This window comes from Sylvia atricapilla, chromosome 1, assembly GCF_009819655.1.
Source record: "Sylvia atricapilla isolate bSylAtr1 chromosome 1, bSylAtr1.pri, whole genome shotgun sequence".
NCBI classification, from domain to species: domain Eukaryota; kingdom Metazoa; phylum Chordata; class Aves; order Passeriformes; family Sylviidae; genus Sylvia; species Sylvia atricapilla.
In genome coordinates this window covers 35,948,027-35,964,769 of record NC_089140.1, presented here as the reverse complement: position 1 = coordinate 35,964,769, position 16,743 = coordinate 35,948,027, and the positions used below count along the sequence as shown (strand labels likewise).

Here is a 16,743-nt window from a genome sequence, read left to right as displayed (position 1 = left end):
TTCTTGTAATTGTTTTGCACGTCTGCTACCTTTGGATGGCTAAAATGTAGATTGATCCATATTTAATGGCTGTAATCATCCTTTGCATTAATATATCAGACATTCAAATGGTATGAAATAGACACATTGTTCTTATTTTACTGAACTTCAGCTGACTTATAATGTAAGTCCTCCAGAGATGTAGCACCTCACTATTGTTCATTTTCTGAAGCTGTCATTCAGAGAAATTGCACAGATTTTACTTCACAATACATTTTTGAAAGCCACCTCTTGAAAAGATATTTAGATAGCGTCGCATCATTATTTATTTTTCATTAATTTTTATATATTCTGAGCTGATCATTAGCAGTGTCAGTTCACAGCACAGCCAAATCACACCACAGGTTATTAGGAGCTGTGATAACTATCCTTTCTAGTTGTCATGTAGTTCTAAAACATTCTTGCATTTCACTGTTGAAAACATTTCTAAAAACCATGTTACGGACATAAAGGCTTGGAAATTGTTTATTGTTCATTATTTAGTTATTGTAAAATGAAGTTTTTCTCAAAAAGTCTCTTTCCAACCATCTGAAAAATGCAAATAAACTGATTTGTCCTGGTGTACATAGACGTCAAAGCAGCAAATCAAACAGTGCAGAAGAAAAACTGACACATTTTTATTAAGCAAAATATAGCTGAAAAATAAAGAAACAAGAAAGAAGCAAGCTGCTGGACACAATTACACAAGCCTCTCTATAATTTCTTTTTCCTGCATCTGTGTGCTATCACAATTCCAATGATACATTAAGCTCAGTGTCCAGTGGCTTTGTTGCTCAGGTGGCCTGTCCATGTAAATCACTTACTTTCAGTAAATACAATTTTTGTGCAAAGTCAAAGGTGTTTTTTTTAGTGATTGTCAAGGTTCTAGACTTAGAGACAGTGTAAACCTAGGACTCAATGTACAAGCCTTTATCTTCCTTATAAGGTAATGTTTCAGGTGAGTGAGTAATATGTACCACCCCAAACTCCAACTTCAGTGATTGTTTTCAGTAAACAGAGGGGGAAAATATACTAAAGTTTGGGTTCAGAATCTCAGCCAAGTTTTTATTGGTATGACCCCCAAAGTCAGCAGTGTAATAAGATTTATTGCAACTATTGACAGCTGATTGAGATCCTTTTGAGCTTGACCTTATCTGGTACCAGGTTCCTATAAAAAGAAAAGAGAGAACTGAGCCTACTATAGGCAGATTATTAAAAAGAAGCAATCCACTGAGTACCATTCACATACCCAACACATTTTCTTGCCTCACATAAGCCACGAGCAGCAGTTTGAAATGCTGACATTTGTGCCTCCTGTATCTACCACAAAAATAACCAAATATTTAAAAGGGCCCAAGAGAAGAGTGATTATCAAATCTCTCTGGCTGTTTCCTGTGAGCCTTTGCATATAAATCCACTGGCCATCACTCACTCAGAATTGGTTCATCTGGTAAATCCGGGTTCTGGAGGGTCTGAGGGGACCAAAGTGTTGGACTCCTGAGGGTGCTGCCCTTAGGGGAGTGACTAATTCCCACCTTCAGTGGGAATGTGCTGTCATCATTCCTGGCAAAAGAAGAGAATACAAATCTTGGGTTGGTCTGGACAGGTTATCTCTTAGTGGCTAAAGTTGTTTAACAGTTTGGACTTCAGATATTTCTCATGTGGAATCTCAACTTCAGTCTCATGGAGTGCTTTTCACACTGCTGTTGTTGCTTCCCCCACCTTTTCAGAATTTCAATTAATTTCATTTCCAGAGGGAGTGAGAGTATTCATTGAACAGCCTGTGCAATGGTGGATGAATGTTCATACCATTGCAGAAGACTGTTATAGGTGTATTGCCCTCCCTTCCAAGCATGTGCCAGCTGAGCAGTGTTTAAAGATGCAGTGTTGGAATTCAATTGCCTGAAATAAACTGGAACCCACAAGTCTTTCTTGGTTCCTTCATCACCCATGCAGGACAATTAGAAGAGGGTTTTGAAAACAACCCATCAATGCTCAATCACATGGGTGCTTATATTGTTGGGTTTGCAGTGTTGAGTGTTGCAGCTGTTAGTGGAACCAAATCAGCTATAACTTCAGAAATTCCATTTTGTGCTGCAGCAAAGATCCAGCACTGTGACACACCAGTCAGTTCTTGAATCACTCAGTGAAGGCACTGCGTGGACCAAGTGCACTGCTGTCTCTGGATTTCTTTTAGGGTCAAGGTCAGCAGATTTCTGCTTCTCATCAAGGAACCATCAAACATCCAAAAACTCTACTCCTGCCCTTCAGCTGGGGGACGCAAACCTGGCCTCAGCAAAGCACCTGCAGTTTTTGCACATGGGCGATTATTTGAGTCACTAACCATGAACACTTCAGTCTCTCACAACTACTCAGTTTGTTTTTGAAATCATTTGGATCTCTTGCAGCAGTATTTATAGTTCTTCAGATGCTTTCCTCATAGTGACTTTGTCAGTCATTCTCAGGTGACTGTGGAAAGACTACTTGTAACACTAGCAGCAATCAATAAAATCAGGAGACACAGAAACATCCTGTAATTAGTATTCGGCTTTCTTTCATTCTTTCCCAGCTTTCATAAATTGGGAAGCAACACTTGGTCCCAGTCTCTGCACTGCTATTCCTCCTAAAAAATTCTAGATGCCATCTTTCTTCATCACCAGTATATGGCAGAAGCACTCCATACAGCTTTGAGCTGTATCTTGTGTGTGTGCAGGCCCACGTACTTCCTTCTGATAGCTCTCCTTTTCTGTCTATCCTGAGTATCTATTCTGACTCTAAACAACTCAGCTGTTGTTATTTTCTGGATGTGCTCTATATGTGTGTGCATGTTTGTATTGTGTATTCTAAAAAAAAACCATCTCTGGAGACGAATAGAGAAATTATAGGAAGAACAAAATCAAAATTACTCTTCCAGGTGTCTGCAAGAAGTTACAAATTACCCATATTAATTCATTTGTAGTTTATATTTAGTTCAACTTCCCCAAAACATTGTAAAGCTATTTTTCCCCAGTACAATGATTGTGTTTGCTTTAATTACAATTCTTCATGTTTTTAAAGGACAGCTATTTATATCATGGAAATACAGATCAGTAAAATAAAACCTCAGGAGTGAAAAGGTCTTTGTGGTTGTGATATATTTCTGTGAAGGGTATTTCAAGCATTAATTATATAGGGCAGGGAATTATTGCATGAACAAACAGAAATGGCTTTGCTAATCTGTGGGTTATGTGAACACTTCCACTGGGAATTAGAAGGTTCTTTGCCTCTTTATTTTAGACAAATTAAATGGTTCAACAATTTCCTCATTCTTAATGTTGCATATAACTGAAGTGAATTAAACAGCCACTGTAGTTAAAAATAAAAAGTAACAATTATAAGGATTGTGATTCACTATATGTGTTATACCCTGAAGCAGTTCTTCAGCAAAACCACTTTAGAAATCAGGCTCCTGTTATAAAGTGCTTGGCTTGAAGTGATTGGGCTGGGCAGAAGGTGAACTCAGAGCAAGAGACATCTAGCTCCGCCAACCTAAAAGGACAGTCTAGTGTTAGTTTTGCTTGCTGAAATAAATGTTTGGCATTGAGTAATTTTAAACATGGAGAGGTAATTTTAAAATTGGAGAGAATTTAATCTAGCAGAAATAAATAAAGCAGTCTTCAAATAAGTGCAAAAATTCAATTTTATAAAGTTTTTCATTCCGTGGAGCCTGGATAGCTTTTTGTCACTCATTTTTTCTTTGTTTTAGTTTAGGAAGAAAAATTAAGAAAATTGATAGAAACTGACTTTGTTTGGGGTTAGTCTGCTTTCTTCAGGGAGAAGGACCAAAAAAATGTCTCTATTTCTGGTTGGGAAAAATTCATACCACGCCCAGTCCCTGTGGTCTCTGTTTGTTTCAGTGCAACTGTAGTAAAACACCTTCTTTGCAACATTAAAATCTTGTATTTTTATCTCCAAGTTTTGAAGAACAATGCATGTATGACTGTGCCTGTCTAAACCACTGGCAATGACACGATGATTTCTCCTCTTCTTTTCTCAGTGCCAGTGCTAAGGCCGCCCCTCTGAACATTAACAAAGTCTCCAACAGCTTACTGAATTTTGGCCGAAAGCTCATTGCTCCAGCCATGGCTTCAGGTGGGGCAGTGGGCACTCCCGCCGGTGGGAGCAGCTTCCCTCCCTCTTCAATGCCAAGCAGGAGCACAGTGGAAGCCCCTCAGCATCAGCAGCACCACCAGCAGCAGCAGCACCACCATCACCACCAGTCACAGCAGCAGAGGATGATGAAGTCTGAAAGCATGCCAGTTCAGCTGGGCAAAGGTAAAGGGGAAGCCTGTGGCAGTGCCATGACTGAGGGAAGCTTTGTCATACATCTTCAGGGCTGAAGAAAGTTCTTTTTTCTATTCGTTTTTATATCAGTGTTTACATGTTTGGAGGAAATAGAAAAAGCAGTATTTTGTTAGGCAGGATGCCTATGCCAGGTAAAACAGCACATTTGCAGTGCAATACAGAATTAGGTGTTACCTCAAGAATGCACAAATACTGTAAGAAGTTTTTGAGCCAATAATTTTTTCAGATTTTAGATGCAACTGGAAGACTAATTTCATACATGTTTTTTCAGGTTAATGGAAAAAAATCCCATGCATAACAGTATTAGCTAAATACCTAATAGTAAGTGAAGGAAGATAGAGAATAATTCTTAATAAACAAAAAAGTATTCCCTTTAGAATGTGTGAAGCTAATTTAAGAAGTTATTTGAACTTTTAATAATTTGTGATGGCCCTCTGCACCTTATTTAGCAAACACTATTGTCTTTTTCTCAAGCCTTTCTTTTTATGTTTCTTGAGAACAGCTTAATCAAACAACAAATTCACAACCTCAGCTCTGGTAGTTTTTTGCTATACTCTGCCACACTCAAGGTAGGTTACTACTTTTCATCTTCAGCCAGCCCATGGCAATATGAGTATGTAGAGCAAAAGAGTATCTTCTGCTTTTAGCAACTCATCAAGTGTCATGGTTATGAGCTTGAGGGCTGGTGCTGGTTGCCCTGAACCTTTGCACAGGATTGCATCCTTTTTTTTTTTTTTACCAGATTTGGAAGTGTAAAAGAAGGGAAATAACACTTCATAACTGAAGTTGGTGTTTTTTCTCTTTCCTGTGGCACCCATATGGTCCAAAGGCCCTTTCATGATGCAAGGCATGCCCAGCAGACACTGAGGGAGCAGAACTGAACGATACAGCTGTTCTTTTGGAGCAGACACATACAGGCGCTTCTGTAAGGGCCTCTGCAGCTGCTTGGCAAAATCCAGATAATGCAGCTTCTCTCAGTTATAGAAGAATCTCAAAACTTGCCCCAGCAAGGGTTTTACAGTGCAGAGGGGAAACTGAAGTGCAGTGAAACTTTGATGCAAATCCTGTTCACAACAGTGAAAGTAAAATTAGATGTAGAACAAAATTACTTGTATTGTTTCAGAGAGACTTTTTCATTGTTTTTTTTAAGTTTGCCATAATTCCCTTATCACATTATTCTCTCTTTTCCCTTTTGAGTTTAAAAGTGGTCCTTGAGTGGCTGTTTCCTTTCCCTGCTTAATATAATAAAAGCATACAATTTGAAGCAACCTCTATAGATGGAATGGATTGTAGCTTAATCCTGATGTGGCTGCTAATGGATGGCCTGTCGTATGTGCCAGTTAACATGTTGTATCATCAGGAAATCCACCTGATACTTTCCATACAAGAATCAGAATAAAAAATTGTGGTTATGATTGGTCATTGTCATGTACAAGCTGTGCAGATATTGCTCTGTCAACAGGAATATGGAGATTTGGTAAAGTTATGAAGAATTTATGATGTAGGGCATAGAGCATTTTCAGGGTAAGAGGAAAAAACATACTGCAGCTTCTTCCTAAGTGTATTCTGTCCATCCATATTTGACACACCCTTTGCAGAAGTCATTTAAAGGCAAAAAATGTAAATATACTGTTTTTAATAGGTTCAGATGACAGAGCTTTGTTTTACATAATAGTGCTATGCTTGTTGCTCCAGACCTGTACATACTTATAAGCATTTTGCCTATAACTGTATAGAAATTTCAAATTATGGCAGCTATGTTTGCAAGTGCCATAATTTATATTTTTAAAGAGACACAAAAAATACCAAAAGGAAATAGAAAGTGTTCTAGAGGCTCCCCAGTGAATCCTCTCTGAAGTTTAAATGTTCAGCAAAAAGAAATCCCTATTTGCAATGACATCATGGTGGAGACACACTAAAAACTGTTTTGAAGCTTGCTGCAGGGACCTTTGTAAACAGCACAATCTCCATCACACTTAAGAGCAAGAGTAAGTCTTTTGTGTTCTGTGGAGGACAGTAACACCAGCTCAAGAAAGAGCTGTACAGCAAATCCAGTGAATGAGGGCACTCTCGGCAGCTGTGAGAAGCTGCCCTATTTCTCTCCCAGGCATTGAGATTTAGGAGTTAAAATATATTCAGACTCTCAGAAGCTTTTATTCCACTCAAGTTTGTGCTGAACTTTTTAGCTTCTACACTGGCTTTTCTCTAGCTCTGGATTCTGCTGTAAGTTTTGAGTATCTAAAAGCTATTTGGCATGGTTTGGAAATACAAGACTCCCAAATTACTAACTAGCTGTCACTAATTGTCTTCTGTTCTTGTTCTCTTATTCTTCACTGTGTGTTCAGCTCTCCTCAGCCTCCTGGAGCTTGGTTATTTAGCTGAGGTAGGCAGAAACATGGATTTAGGATTTAAATTGACATACATTTGCACTTCCAGCTGATGTAATACTCACAGATGTTCAGTTGGACAGTATAACAGGCCAAAGTGCTGTAAATCTAACAGGCTTCAAGCAATAAAATAGGTCATCCATTTTTCTCTTATTGGTCTTTTCAGGTTTTGAATGCTCAAGTAGTGCTGATAATTTAAATGAATATGCAGAAATTTATAAGTTTGAAGAGATTAAATTAATTGGCTGATCTACTTTGTGAAGAAGTCCTTGGTAACAAGTACCTTGCAGGACTGTCAAAATAATCCTATCCCCAGCTTTAACAGCTCTGTTTCAACTGTTGCCACTCACAAAACAGCTACCATTCATGCTGCCATACTCTAGTGAGGGATGATTTGGTTACATAATCAGTTGTAATTATTTCTCACTCCAAAGTTTTGGTACTTGTTGAATTTCTGTAAGGAAAAAAAAAATGCATATAATTTAGATAATGCAAATGGAAAAACAGCAGACTGAAAAAAAAAAAAAAAAAAACATAATTGCAAGCCTGTAATTCCAGATGAGTCTTCAGCATTACAAATCACAGCTGAACGAAGTATCCAGACACCTAATTGGAAATTCAGTTCTTCCTAATAATATATTAATCCCATTCAGCCTGTCCTCAGCACAGAAGAAGATCGAGTATCATTACTGATTACTTATGCAAGGTAGTCTGCTAACAGAAGAGGGATTAAAACATTCTCTTGATCCTGCACAGTGAAGTAATTTGTTGGCACAAAAGTTGAATTCAAATATTGAGTTCATTTGATTTACAGTTGAGGTGGTTATTTTGAAAGATAAAAATATTGATAATGAACGGAAGATGGGAAAAACGAACAATTGTTGCCTTGTGTCTTCCAGTGGATCCTTCATCATTCAGAAACTGGATATTCTTTGATTACCAAATGGCAGTGTATTGCCAAGGAAAAAAAGCATTTCTCTTTCTCTTCTTCCCTGACAGTGCCAGATACAGTTTTCCTTCTAGGTTATTTCACAGTGAAACCCAAAAGGCTTTTGATTTGAGTGCAACTTTATCACAAGGACACATTAGAGGACCAGTTTAAAGACAAGGTTCTGCCAACAGGCTACTCTGTTTTTATGAGTGAATACTACTGTGGTGTTTGTTGTAACACAGATGGAATTTCCACAGTCACTACGTTTACCCTAAAGAAATGATCCCTCAATTTAGAATTATTTATGAAGCATCTCTAGAAAATTAGTATGGCTTTCATATGGATAAAGAAATTGTCCTTATCAATAGCAGAACTGAGTACAAATTAAAGGAATAAAACATAGATTGACAAATGGGGGTTTTTTTCCTTTTTAAAAAACACAGAAATATACATATTAGGCAATTTTAAAACTTTCTAACAGTAAGGATACAACTTCTGAGCTCTTCAGTATAAGAGAGACATGGAGTGAGTCTGGTGGAGGGCTCCATAGAAGATTAGGGGGCTGAAGCACCTCACTTATGAGGAAAGGCTGAGGGAGCTGGAACTGTTTGGCCTCAAGAAGAGAAGCTAGAGGAGGGATGGTATCCAAAGGGAGGAGTTGAAGAGGATGGAGCCAGCCTCTTCTTGGTGGTGCCAAGCGGTAGAGCAAGAGGCAATGGGCAGAAACTGATCCACAGGAAATTCCACCTGACTATGAGAAAGAACTTGCTTAGTGTGCAAGTGACCGTGCCTTGGAACAGATTGCCCAGGGAAGGTGTGGAGTCCCCTTTCCTAGAGATACTCAAAAGCCATCAGGACACAATCCTGAGTAATGTGCCCTTGGGGACCCAGCTTGAGCGAGGGGCTTGGGCCTGGTGACCTCCCGTGGTCTTCCAACCTCGGCCATTCTGTGAAGCCCCCACACAGCAGAATGACACTGTAATTACACTGTCTCTGTAAAGTACCAGCGACAAAACGTGGGGTTTTTTGACTCTTCGGTTAAGTTTAGCTTTTGATCTAAAGCATCGCTTTAAACCACTGGGGTTCTGCAGCCTGTAACTACTGGTTATCCAACCTTCCCGTTTCCTTTTGCCTGTCCCTACAGCGCTCTCTCACCATGTCCTTTCTGTTCAAAGCAGGGTGCTCCGGCCGAAGCCCCCAAAGCTGCGGCTCCTCCCTCGGGCGAGCCGCGGCGCCGGGGCCGCGCTAACGCTGTTGTTTGTTTGCCAGGCGAGGCGGGCGAGGCGGCGCCGGGGCCGGCCCAGGCCCAGCAGCATCCCCCGGCCCCCGCAGGTAGGCCCGGGCCGCGCTGCCGCTGCCCTCCGCCGAGCGCCGCTCGTGTGCCGGCACAGAGCTCGGCTGCTCCGCGTCCCTGCCGGCCGCCCGCTGTCTGTGTCTGCGTGCCCGTGTCTCTGTGTGTGTGTGTGTGTGTCTGTGTGTGTGTGTGTGTGTGTGCCAGTGTCTGTGTCTGTGTGTCTGTGTGTGTGTGTGTCTCTGTGTGTGTCTGCGTGTCTGCATGTGTGCGTGTCTGTCTGCCTGTCTGTGTCTGTCTCTTTGTGTCTGTGTGTCTCTGTGTGTCTCGGTGACTGAGTCTGTGTGTCTGTGTCTCTTCACTGGCATCCGCCGTGCGTCACCATCCATCTGTGCTACAAACCTCTGTGCTCCTGCACTTTGTAGCCCATTTCCCACTCTGTCGTGGGGGCCAGTTCCACCATCATTGTCCCTTTTAGCTGCATTACTTCTCTCTTGTATTTGGGGCAGGTATTTTGAGCCAAACATGTACTTGCACATGTTGTGCACATGTGCACAACATGGAGCAAGGGAGCTTACCTGCCTTGGCTGAAATAAAAAGCATATGGATTTGTGTGATGAGGTGGTTTGAATGAATTTTAAAAATGCTGGAAGCCTTTGTTCCAATTTCTCTGTAGGAGAGAAAGGGAAACTAATTTATCTGAAAAGTTTTATAAAACTCATCTCATTCTTTTTGCAAATTTTAATATCCTACGTCCTCACTATGGCAAATACAGACAGATGAACAGATCTGAATGGTTTTGAATTATATATGGTGCTGTACTTCTGCTCTTCTTGGTATCTTTGTTCTTTCTCTCCTTATAACTATGAAAGCTATTCTTTTCCTCTGTAAGGAACAAACAGAATGAGCCATCAGTTTTCTATGGCGTTTTTGTATCTTTCTCAGCTTTTTTCATATATTTTAGCAGGTAATTTTATTTCCTGGTTATATCCCTCATGACTTAAACTTAGTAAGAGTCACTTAGTAAGCTCACATTCCTTTCATTATAAATCTTCTCCTCCTCTTTGCCATCACCTTTTACTTTATTATGCTGCCAAATTATTGATCAATTTGAATTAAAATTATCATTGTTTTCAAGACATCAGATGTCAGAGCTTTTGTCACCCTGGGGTCAGTTTTTGTTAGCAACAGGAAAGTAGCGAGCCACTTAGAAGCCAGCACATGGAGATAACACTGATCCTTTTTTGCCTCAGAAATGGATGTATTTTTAGTGTGTGAAATCCTGTGCATCATTACTGTGAACTATTTATGCATTTTAGGGTGCATGTATATATATTTTTGAGACATCCTACGTGCTAATGCGTTCTGACTGCTCCGTACGTCAGGGATCCTTACGTATTTGTTCTGTGTGCTTCATAAGCATGTAGTTGATTTCCATGTTTATGGGGTTTTTTCGGCCTGTTTTGTATAGGTTTTAAGACCTTCTGGTATATGCCTAGATGGTCAGAGATTGGATTTCTCCAATGTTTTTTAAGGAGCCGTAATGTATTTATCTGATATTGACAGAATGAGCAGATAAAATGAGAGTGAGAGTTTTGATTCAGTGGTGTTTCCAGGTTGGTGATTAAAGTGCTAAAGAAGAAGGGCATGGAGTATAGTTGTTAACTGTACTTTATTGTGAACTTTATGTGTTTTATTTCTACTTGAAGGGTAAGACTTTTTTCTTTTTCCTCTTTTTTTTTTTTTTTTTTTTTTTTTTTTTTCTTGTGAGGAATAATCCAAAATTAGAAACTCTGTCCCATTACTTTCTTGTGAAGCTATTGAGTGAGCAGAATGTACCACACTGCACATTAAGAAAGATGTAAAATCAGTGAGACACAGAACAGAGAAGGTACAAATGGCATTTGTGTCATTGTCGCAAGTTCCCAAAATCTGCATGTTGGTGCTACAGTGTTGTTTCCAAAGTTATGTGAGGACTGTTAATGCCTCAGTGCATACATGACACATCTGAATGACTTTAGAAACAGCATGGTGACTCAGTTAAATGTTTTTGCAGCAGCTTCCTTTAAGAGTTGGACTCGACGATCCTTGTGGGTCCCTTTTAAGTCAGAATATTCTGGGTCCTTTTTAAGTCAGAATATTCTGTGATACATTAAATTTCTATATTGGGAAAATCATAGGTGACTTTTTCCTCCCCCCCCCCCCGTAAGGAAAACACATACAATTGGTGTGACCTGTCTTCCAGCTTTCTTATTTACAGTTATAAAAACATTGACTCATTTGGAAATTAGAAAAGCCTATTACAGTCCAAGAATTCTGCTTTATGAGTTGCAACACACTGTAATTATTCATAAGTGCTGCTCTTTCTGTCTTAATTTGCAATTATATTCCCAAATAATTCATGTCACAACACTGTTCACAGGGTTGTATGCCTAATTAAAAAATATTATTTCTTAATGATAATTTCCCCAGATTTGCTTATTCATGCAGAAGGATCAGGTGCATTCTAACCTTTCTTCTTACTTGGGTATCAAACAGATATAGTATTTTTATCACTTCTGGTTTACTGCATCTCTGTCTTAGTTTAACTAGATCTTGTATTGCTCTTATTTTTTATTTTCATCATATATTTTGTAGGCCTTAAGAACCAGACTGTTGAAAGCTCTTCATGTTATTTGAGCAAATTCTCTTTTAGGACAGTTGTAGTCTGTTCACAAAATCTTGTTTGGTTAAGCAAATAATTGCATATTCTATTCCTCTGATCCGTGTTTTGAAGTGTAGCTGTTTGCAGTGGCCATGAGGACACTTCTCTGTCTTTTCAATTTCTTACTATATTTTTGACTTTTTTTATTCCTTGGAGCTGAAAGACAAAATATAGGAAAAAAAATCTTCACAAATCATTTTTTTCCCTGTTTTACCAAGCTGCATTATTTCATGTGTGGGGGTTCCTCAAATATATTTAAAGTGTTCTTCTCTCAATATTATTTGTGAATTTTTATCATATAATCTGCTTATTAGCAGGTGAAGAGTATTAAGCCCAGGCCACACAGTGGGGAGTATGTGAAAAACACACATTGCACATGATTTAACATTTTTGTTTGTTTTGTTAATCTTTACCCTATGGGGAATATAACTTTTTATTATTAGGATGGTAAAGAGAGACTATTTAATCTGACATGTATGGTATAAAACATTTTTCTGTTGCACCTTACTGTGTCCACCAAATAGATCTTTTTACGTTTAGCTTCTATATTGGCTGCTCTTGCTTAGCTGTGTGAATTGCTTTTATAAATGCTTTATTTGCTAAAATATGTTTAGCAAATTACATCTGTTTCAAAACTATTTTTAAGTTTACCTACTGCAAAAGCATACTTCCATTGTAAATTGCAGCTATGAAATGCATAAAAGGTCTTTTTCGTACATAAAGGCAACTGTAAGGATAACGATGTTGCCAAGTGACATGATTTTATCCTAAAATTAGAAATTTTCTAAATATTTTCTTGCAACTGAATTATTTCTGCTGTTTACCATGCAGTGTTTTCTTCTTTTTCATCTCCAGAATTGTTTACGGTGTACTTGATTAATGCATATCCCATTTTTCCATAAAATGTGAAGGCAAAAGTTAAGTGAGATCTATAAAAGCCTCTGTCTCATGCACTTTTAAGGAAACTCCTCAAACTAGGTGGTAGGTAGTAAGTGCCTGGAGGAGGATTGTGAAGAAACAGAAAAATCCAGTTGAATGAAGTTGGTGGGAAGTAAAGAATATGTAAAGAAAAAAGTTCGAATAAGAAGTTGCAGAAGAGGCATTGTGGAGGGATCTGAAGAAAAGATGGAGGCAGACAGGAAGATTCACAGAAGCATGAGAAGCAGGGCATAAAATGTAGGAGAGTTATGGGAGAGGTGAGCAGAATAAAGCAACAGAGATTGAAGGACAAGGTGAGAAGCAATTTATATGAGTTTTCTTCTAGAAAATATTCAGAATATTAAACGCAGATCCTTTCTTGGGTTTTGTCATTTAAGGTCTGTTTATTCACACATGATGTTTTGTTCTTTGGTAGTTCAGTCTCTTTGCATTTAACAATCTCCTTGCAAAAAGTGTGTTTCAAATAAGTCTATATTTATTCCCTTAAGAAAATGTGAATGATTTAATTGCAGAGGATCATACTTGATGTTATAGATGGTGGCAAGAAAGCACACCAAAAACAGAGGAAAGGAAAAAGGAGAACATAAACCCTCTCATCAGAATAGCCATCAAACAAGAGACAGGGAGAATTCTTGAGCATTAGCTTTACATGCTATTTAACTTTTTTCCAGAATGGAAAAACCACAATTTCATAGAGTCATTCTAGCTTGACTTCATCCTACACATAATAAACAGATTTTTTAAACTAGCATCTTTCCTAAGGCAACATTTTTTAATGAAAGTTGATGAAAACTGACATTCTGGGGTTTTTTTCCTCCTGGAACTAATGAAAACAAAATTTTAGTTTAAATATTTGAAAGCACTTTGAAAGCCTCAGCTAAAAGAAATTATCCTTATCAGAGGCTGCCTGATGCATACACTGCCATGGTGAACCAGCCCAGGCTTCTCCTCAGAAGTCTTCACCATGATAGTGGACAATGCTGGATTCTTTTCAAAAGCTCCATGAAATGACAATAAGTAACTATTAAGTAGATTTCATCAAAGTGTTAGGTGGAGATGGCCTTAAAATTTGAAGCTTGAGAACTTAGATTTTTTTCCAAACTTAACTTACTTTTTTTTCCTATTTGAAGTCTAATTATTGTGATCTAGATCTTCAGTGTTCAACTCACTTTTTGAATCTGAAGTTCTTGTTGTTAGCATTCTTTGTGACATTTTATAGTTGGAAAAAACTATTTCCATTGTAGCATTGATGACATCAGGTTTTTGGGGTTTTTATTATGAAATGGTGCTTTGCTCATTTTTCCACACAGGGCATGAAGTTCCTCAGTCTGGATATATTAGGGTGCATATAGTGAGGTGGTATTTTTTCATATACATATATATATGTTTGTGTATATATATATATATATACATACATCATTTAACATATATATAGATACAGGTGTGTAATAGTGTATGTTTGTGTATATATCTGTATATGCACAAAGATTTTGTGTTCTTCTCTCATGCAGAAGTTAAGTAACATGTGAAAATAGTCCTTCAATCTCTCAGTGCATGCTGACACACTTCAACATTTCATTTTGTGTTGGACTGTCTGTGACTCAGTCAATGTCAATTAAGACAAAGAAGTATTTGTGGAGAAAAGAAAATGCCCATTGATTAACTGTTTTGGTTTTTTATACTTGCTTTACAGGCCAAAGTTCAAAAAACATCAGTTCATCTCCAAGCATAGAGAGCTTGTCTGGAGGACGTGAATTTACAGGATCTCCACCTTTGTCTGCATCTAAAAAGGATTCCTTTTTCAGCACCATCTCCCGCTCACGTTCCCAAAGCAAAACTATAAGCAGAAAAGAGTCGGTGGGTTCTTTTAACTTTTTTAAGATATTTTAATGTTACACTGCATTACTCATTAGAGACACTCATTTCTTCCGTATATTGAGCACTTGCACTAGGAAATGTTTCCCTGAGCATGCATTAATGGCCAAAGCAGAAATAGGCTATTTCAACTTTTTGTGTTGAGTGTCATCTCCATTGTGGCTTCCATCCCATTATCCTGCCTGAAATGAAACCGTGAAAGTGCCTGTTGCCTCTGAGAAAGACGAGAGAAGTCCTGTAATATTTTTTGCTTAATTAGACTTTTACTGTAGTCCTGAAGTTAATAAACAGTTCCATGGGAAGCTTGAATGCTCAGCAGATCCAAACATGTCCATCTGTTGTCCCTGAAATTCCTTAATACATCAGAGGTTTCCCAGTGTCTATAGCATCTGTAGTCTGCAGTCACAGTTCTATTTCTTGTCCAGCTCTGACCTTCCATTTGGTCACAAGAAGCTAGTATTGAAACAAATTGTTCTCATCCAAGAAAATCAGCTCTTATGGGTATGTTCCAAAGAAATTCTCATCCCATCCAAGATATTTTAAAAGCACTACCTTGATAAACTAGGTATGCCATGGAACATGAGGATTCTTGTTTATTCTCTATACACGTTTCCCTTTGTCTCTCTGTTGACTAGAAAACAGTTACATAATAGGTGGTACATAGTAATAATAAGTTGGGTTTTTTTGTAAGGTGAAGGCATGGGTTTTTTTCCATTTTTTTTTCAGAAATGTAGGCTCATGTCGCTGCCTATTGATTTCAATATGTAGGAATTGTAATAGCCAGATTTCTGTTACAACATTCTTTGGGTGTTCCGAGCTAATATTGCACAGAAATTTCATCTGAATTCTCAGTGCTTTTTACTTTAAACAGCGGAATCTATATTAATAGTCACATCATGTTTTCAATCTGATATTCAAAACCTTCTAATGAAATGCACAACTTTGTGCAACTTTGTTCAGTTTTTGTTCACTGAATGAAAGTGTTTTATTCTTGTTCCAAATGCTTTACTGTTGTCTAAAGAAAAGCTGTGTTTTGTGGTTAGTCAACAAGAAGCTGCAATTTTGGTTTGTGACCATTTAAAACATGTTGAATTTCATTTAAAGCTAAAACAACAATTTAATTTCTTTCTGCTTGTCCTCATGAGTTGAGGAAAAATAAATACAGCAATATTTAACTTTTCTTTTTATGTGGCTTAGCAAGATCTAAATCCAGCTTTCATTTGCAACTTTTATCCAGGCCAGAACTTGGGGTTTTTGCACCAGTAGAGCTCAAGAATAATTCCTCCTTAGTCCTCTTATAGGAGACAGGAGAATTTACCATAATATATTCATACTCAGTTAAAATCCATTAATTATTAACATGTTTTCTTCAGGTAAATGATGTCCCAAATTTGGATGTTTTCATTAAAAATTTTGAATAAAGAACTATGCATTGTAGCAGTCCTTATGATAATTTTTAGTGGGTTGGTAATCATGATAAATCAGGGCATAAATTTTCAAAATAATTGTTTGAACTGTGATATGTAATTTATATTTTAGCATTTTATGATTAAAGAGCTAGAAATGGTTTTAGGCTATCAAAATCCCTTTCCTTGGGTTCAGGTTTTGGCTGACCCTTAACATAGGCAAATGGAATTTGTGGCAGATCCAAGAGGAAAAGGTTTGTTGAAATCTGTTTTCCGTTGCACAAGAGAATGTTTGATTTTTGTTTTCCTGTAAATTTCATGGTACTTCATTTTCCATATAGAGTAGAAGACCCCAAAGAATTCTTCCTGATGTCTTGAATTAGTTGCTTCAGTACTCTCGAGTTGTACAATTACTTCATTTACAGCTGTTTTCTGGAAGCAGAAGGCTTGAAAATATAATGGATCCACATTGTTATATTTCTCAAACTGAACTGGTTTGCTTTTTTAATCTTATGACTATACAGATTATGTTGTTAAGTATTAGAAAAATTACTTTTGTTGGAACACTGCCTTGCATCAATCTCTTTATAAAAAGATGGTTTTAAAATCACTTATTCTTGGTGTGGCAGATGAAAGATAATCCATTTTCTCATGATCCTTGTATTTCTAATACAAACCCTTTCCAAGCAAGGTGGAAATGGAATGCATACATAAAAATTCATCCTTTATAGTGCAGTTAAAATAAGTCATTTTCATGGACCAGAGGGCATTGCTGTAATAGTGTCATGGGATGGACAGGAATGTCATTGTCACAGATTGCACTTGAAGTGCTGTGTCCAGCGCTGGGC

At 37.9% G+C, this 16,743-nt stretch overlaps 1 protein-coding gene across 3 annotated transcripts in view; it reads left to right on the top strand.

The window, feature by feature from the left end:
* The window catches only part of TBC1D5 (TBC1 domain family member 5), a 316,602-nt gene that overhangs the window by 260,456 nt on the left and 39,403 nt on the right, over nt 1-16,743 (top strand). For 2 of the 3 annotated variants that reach the window (XM_066319616.1, XM_066319620.1), the window contains 2 exons: nt 4,055-4,332; nt 14,308-14,471. In XM_066319616.1, coding sequence (XP_066175713.1) covers nt 4,055-4,332; nt 14,308-14,471 — 442 coding nt within the window. Of the gene's footprint in view, nt 1-4,054; nt 4,333-8,949; nt 9,013-14,307; nt 14,472-16,743 lie in introns of all 3 variants that reach the window. The other variant, XM_066319630.1, reaches the window with a different exon arrangement.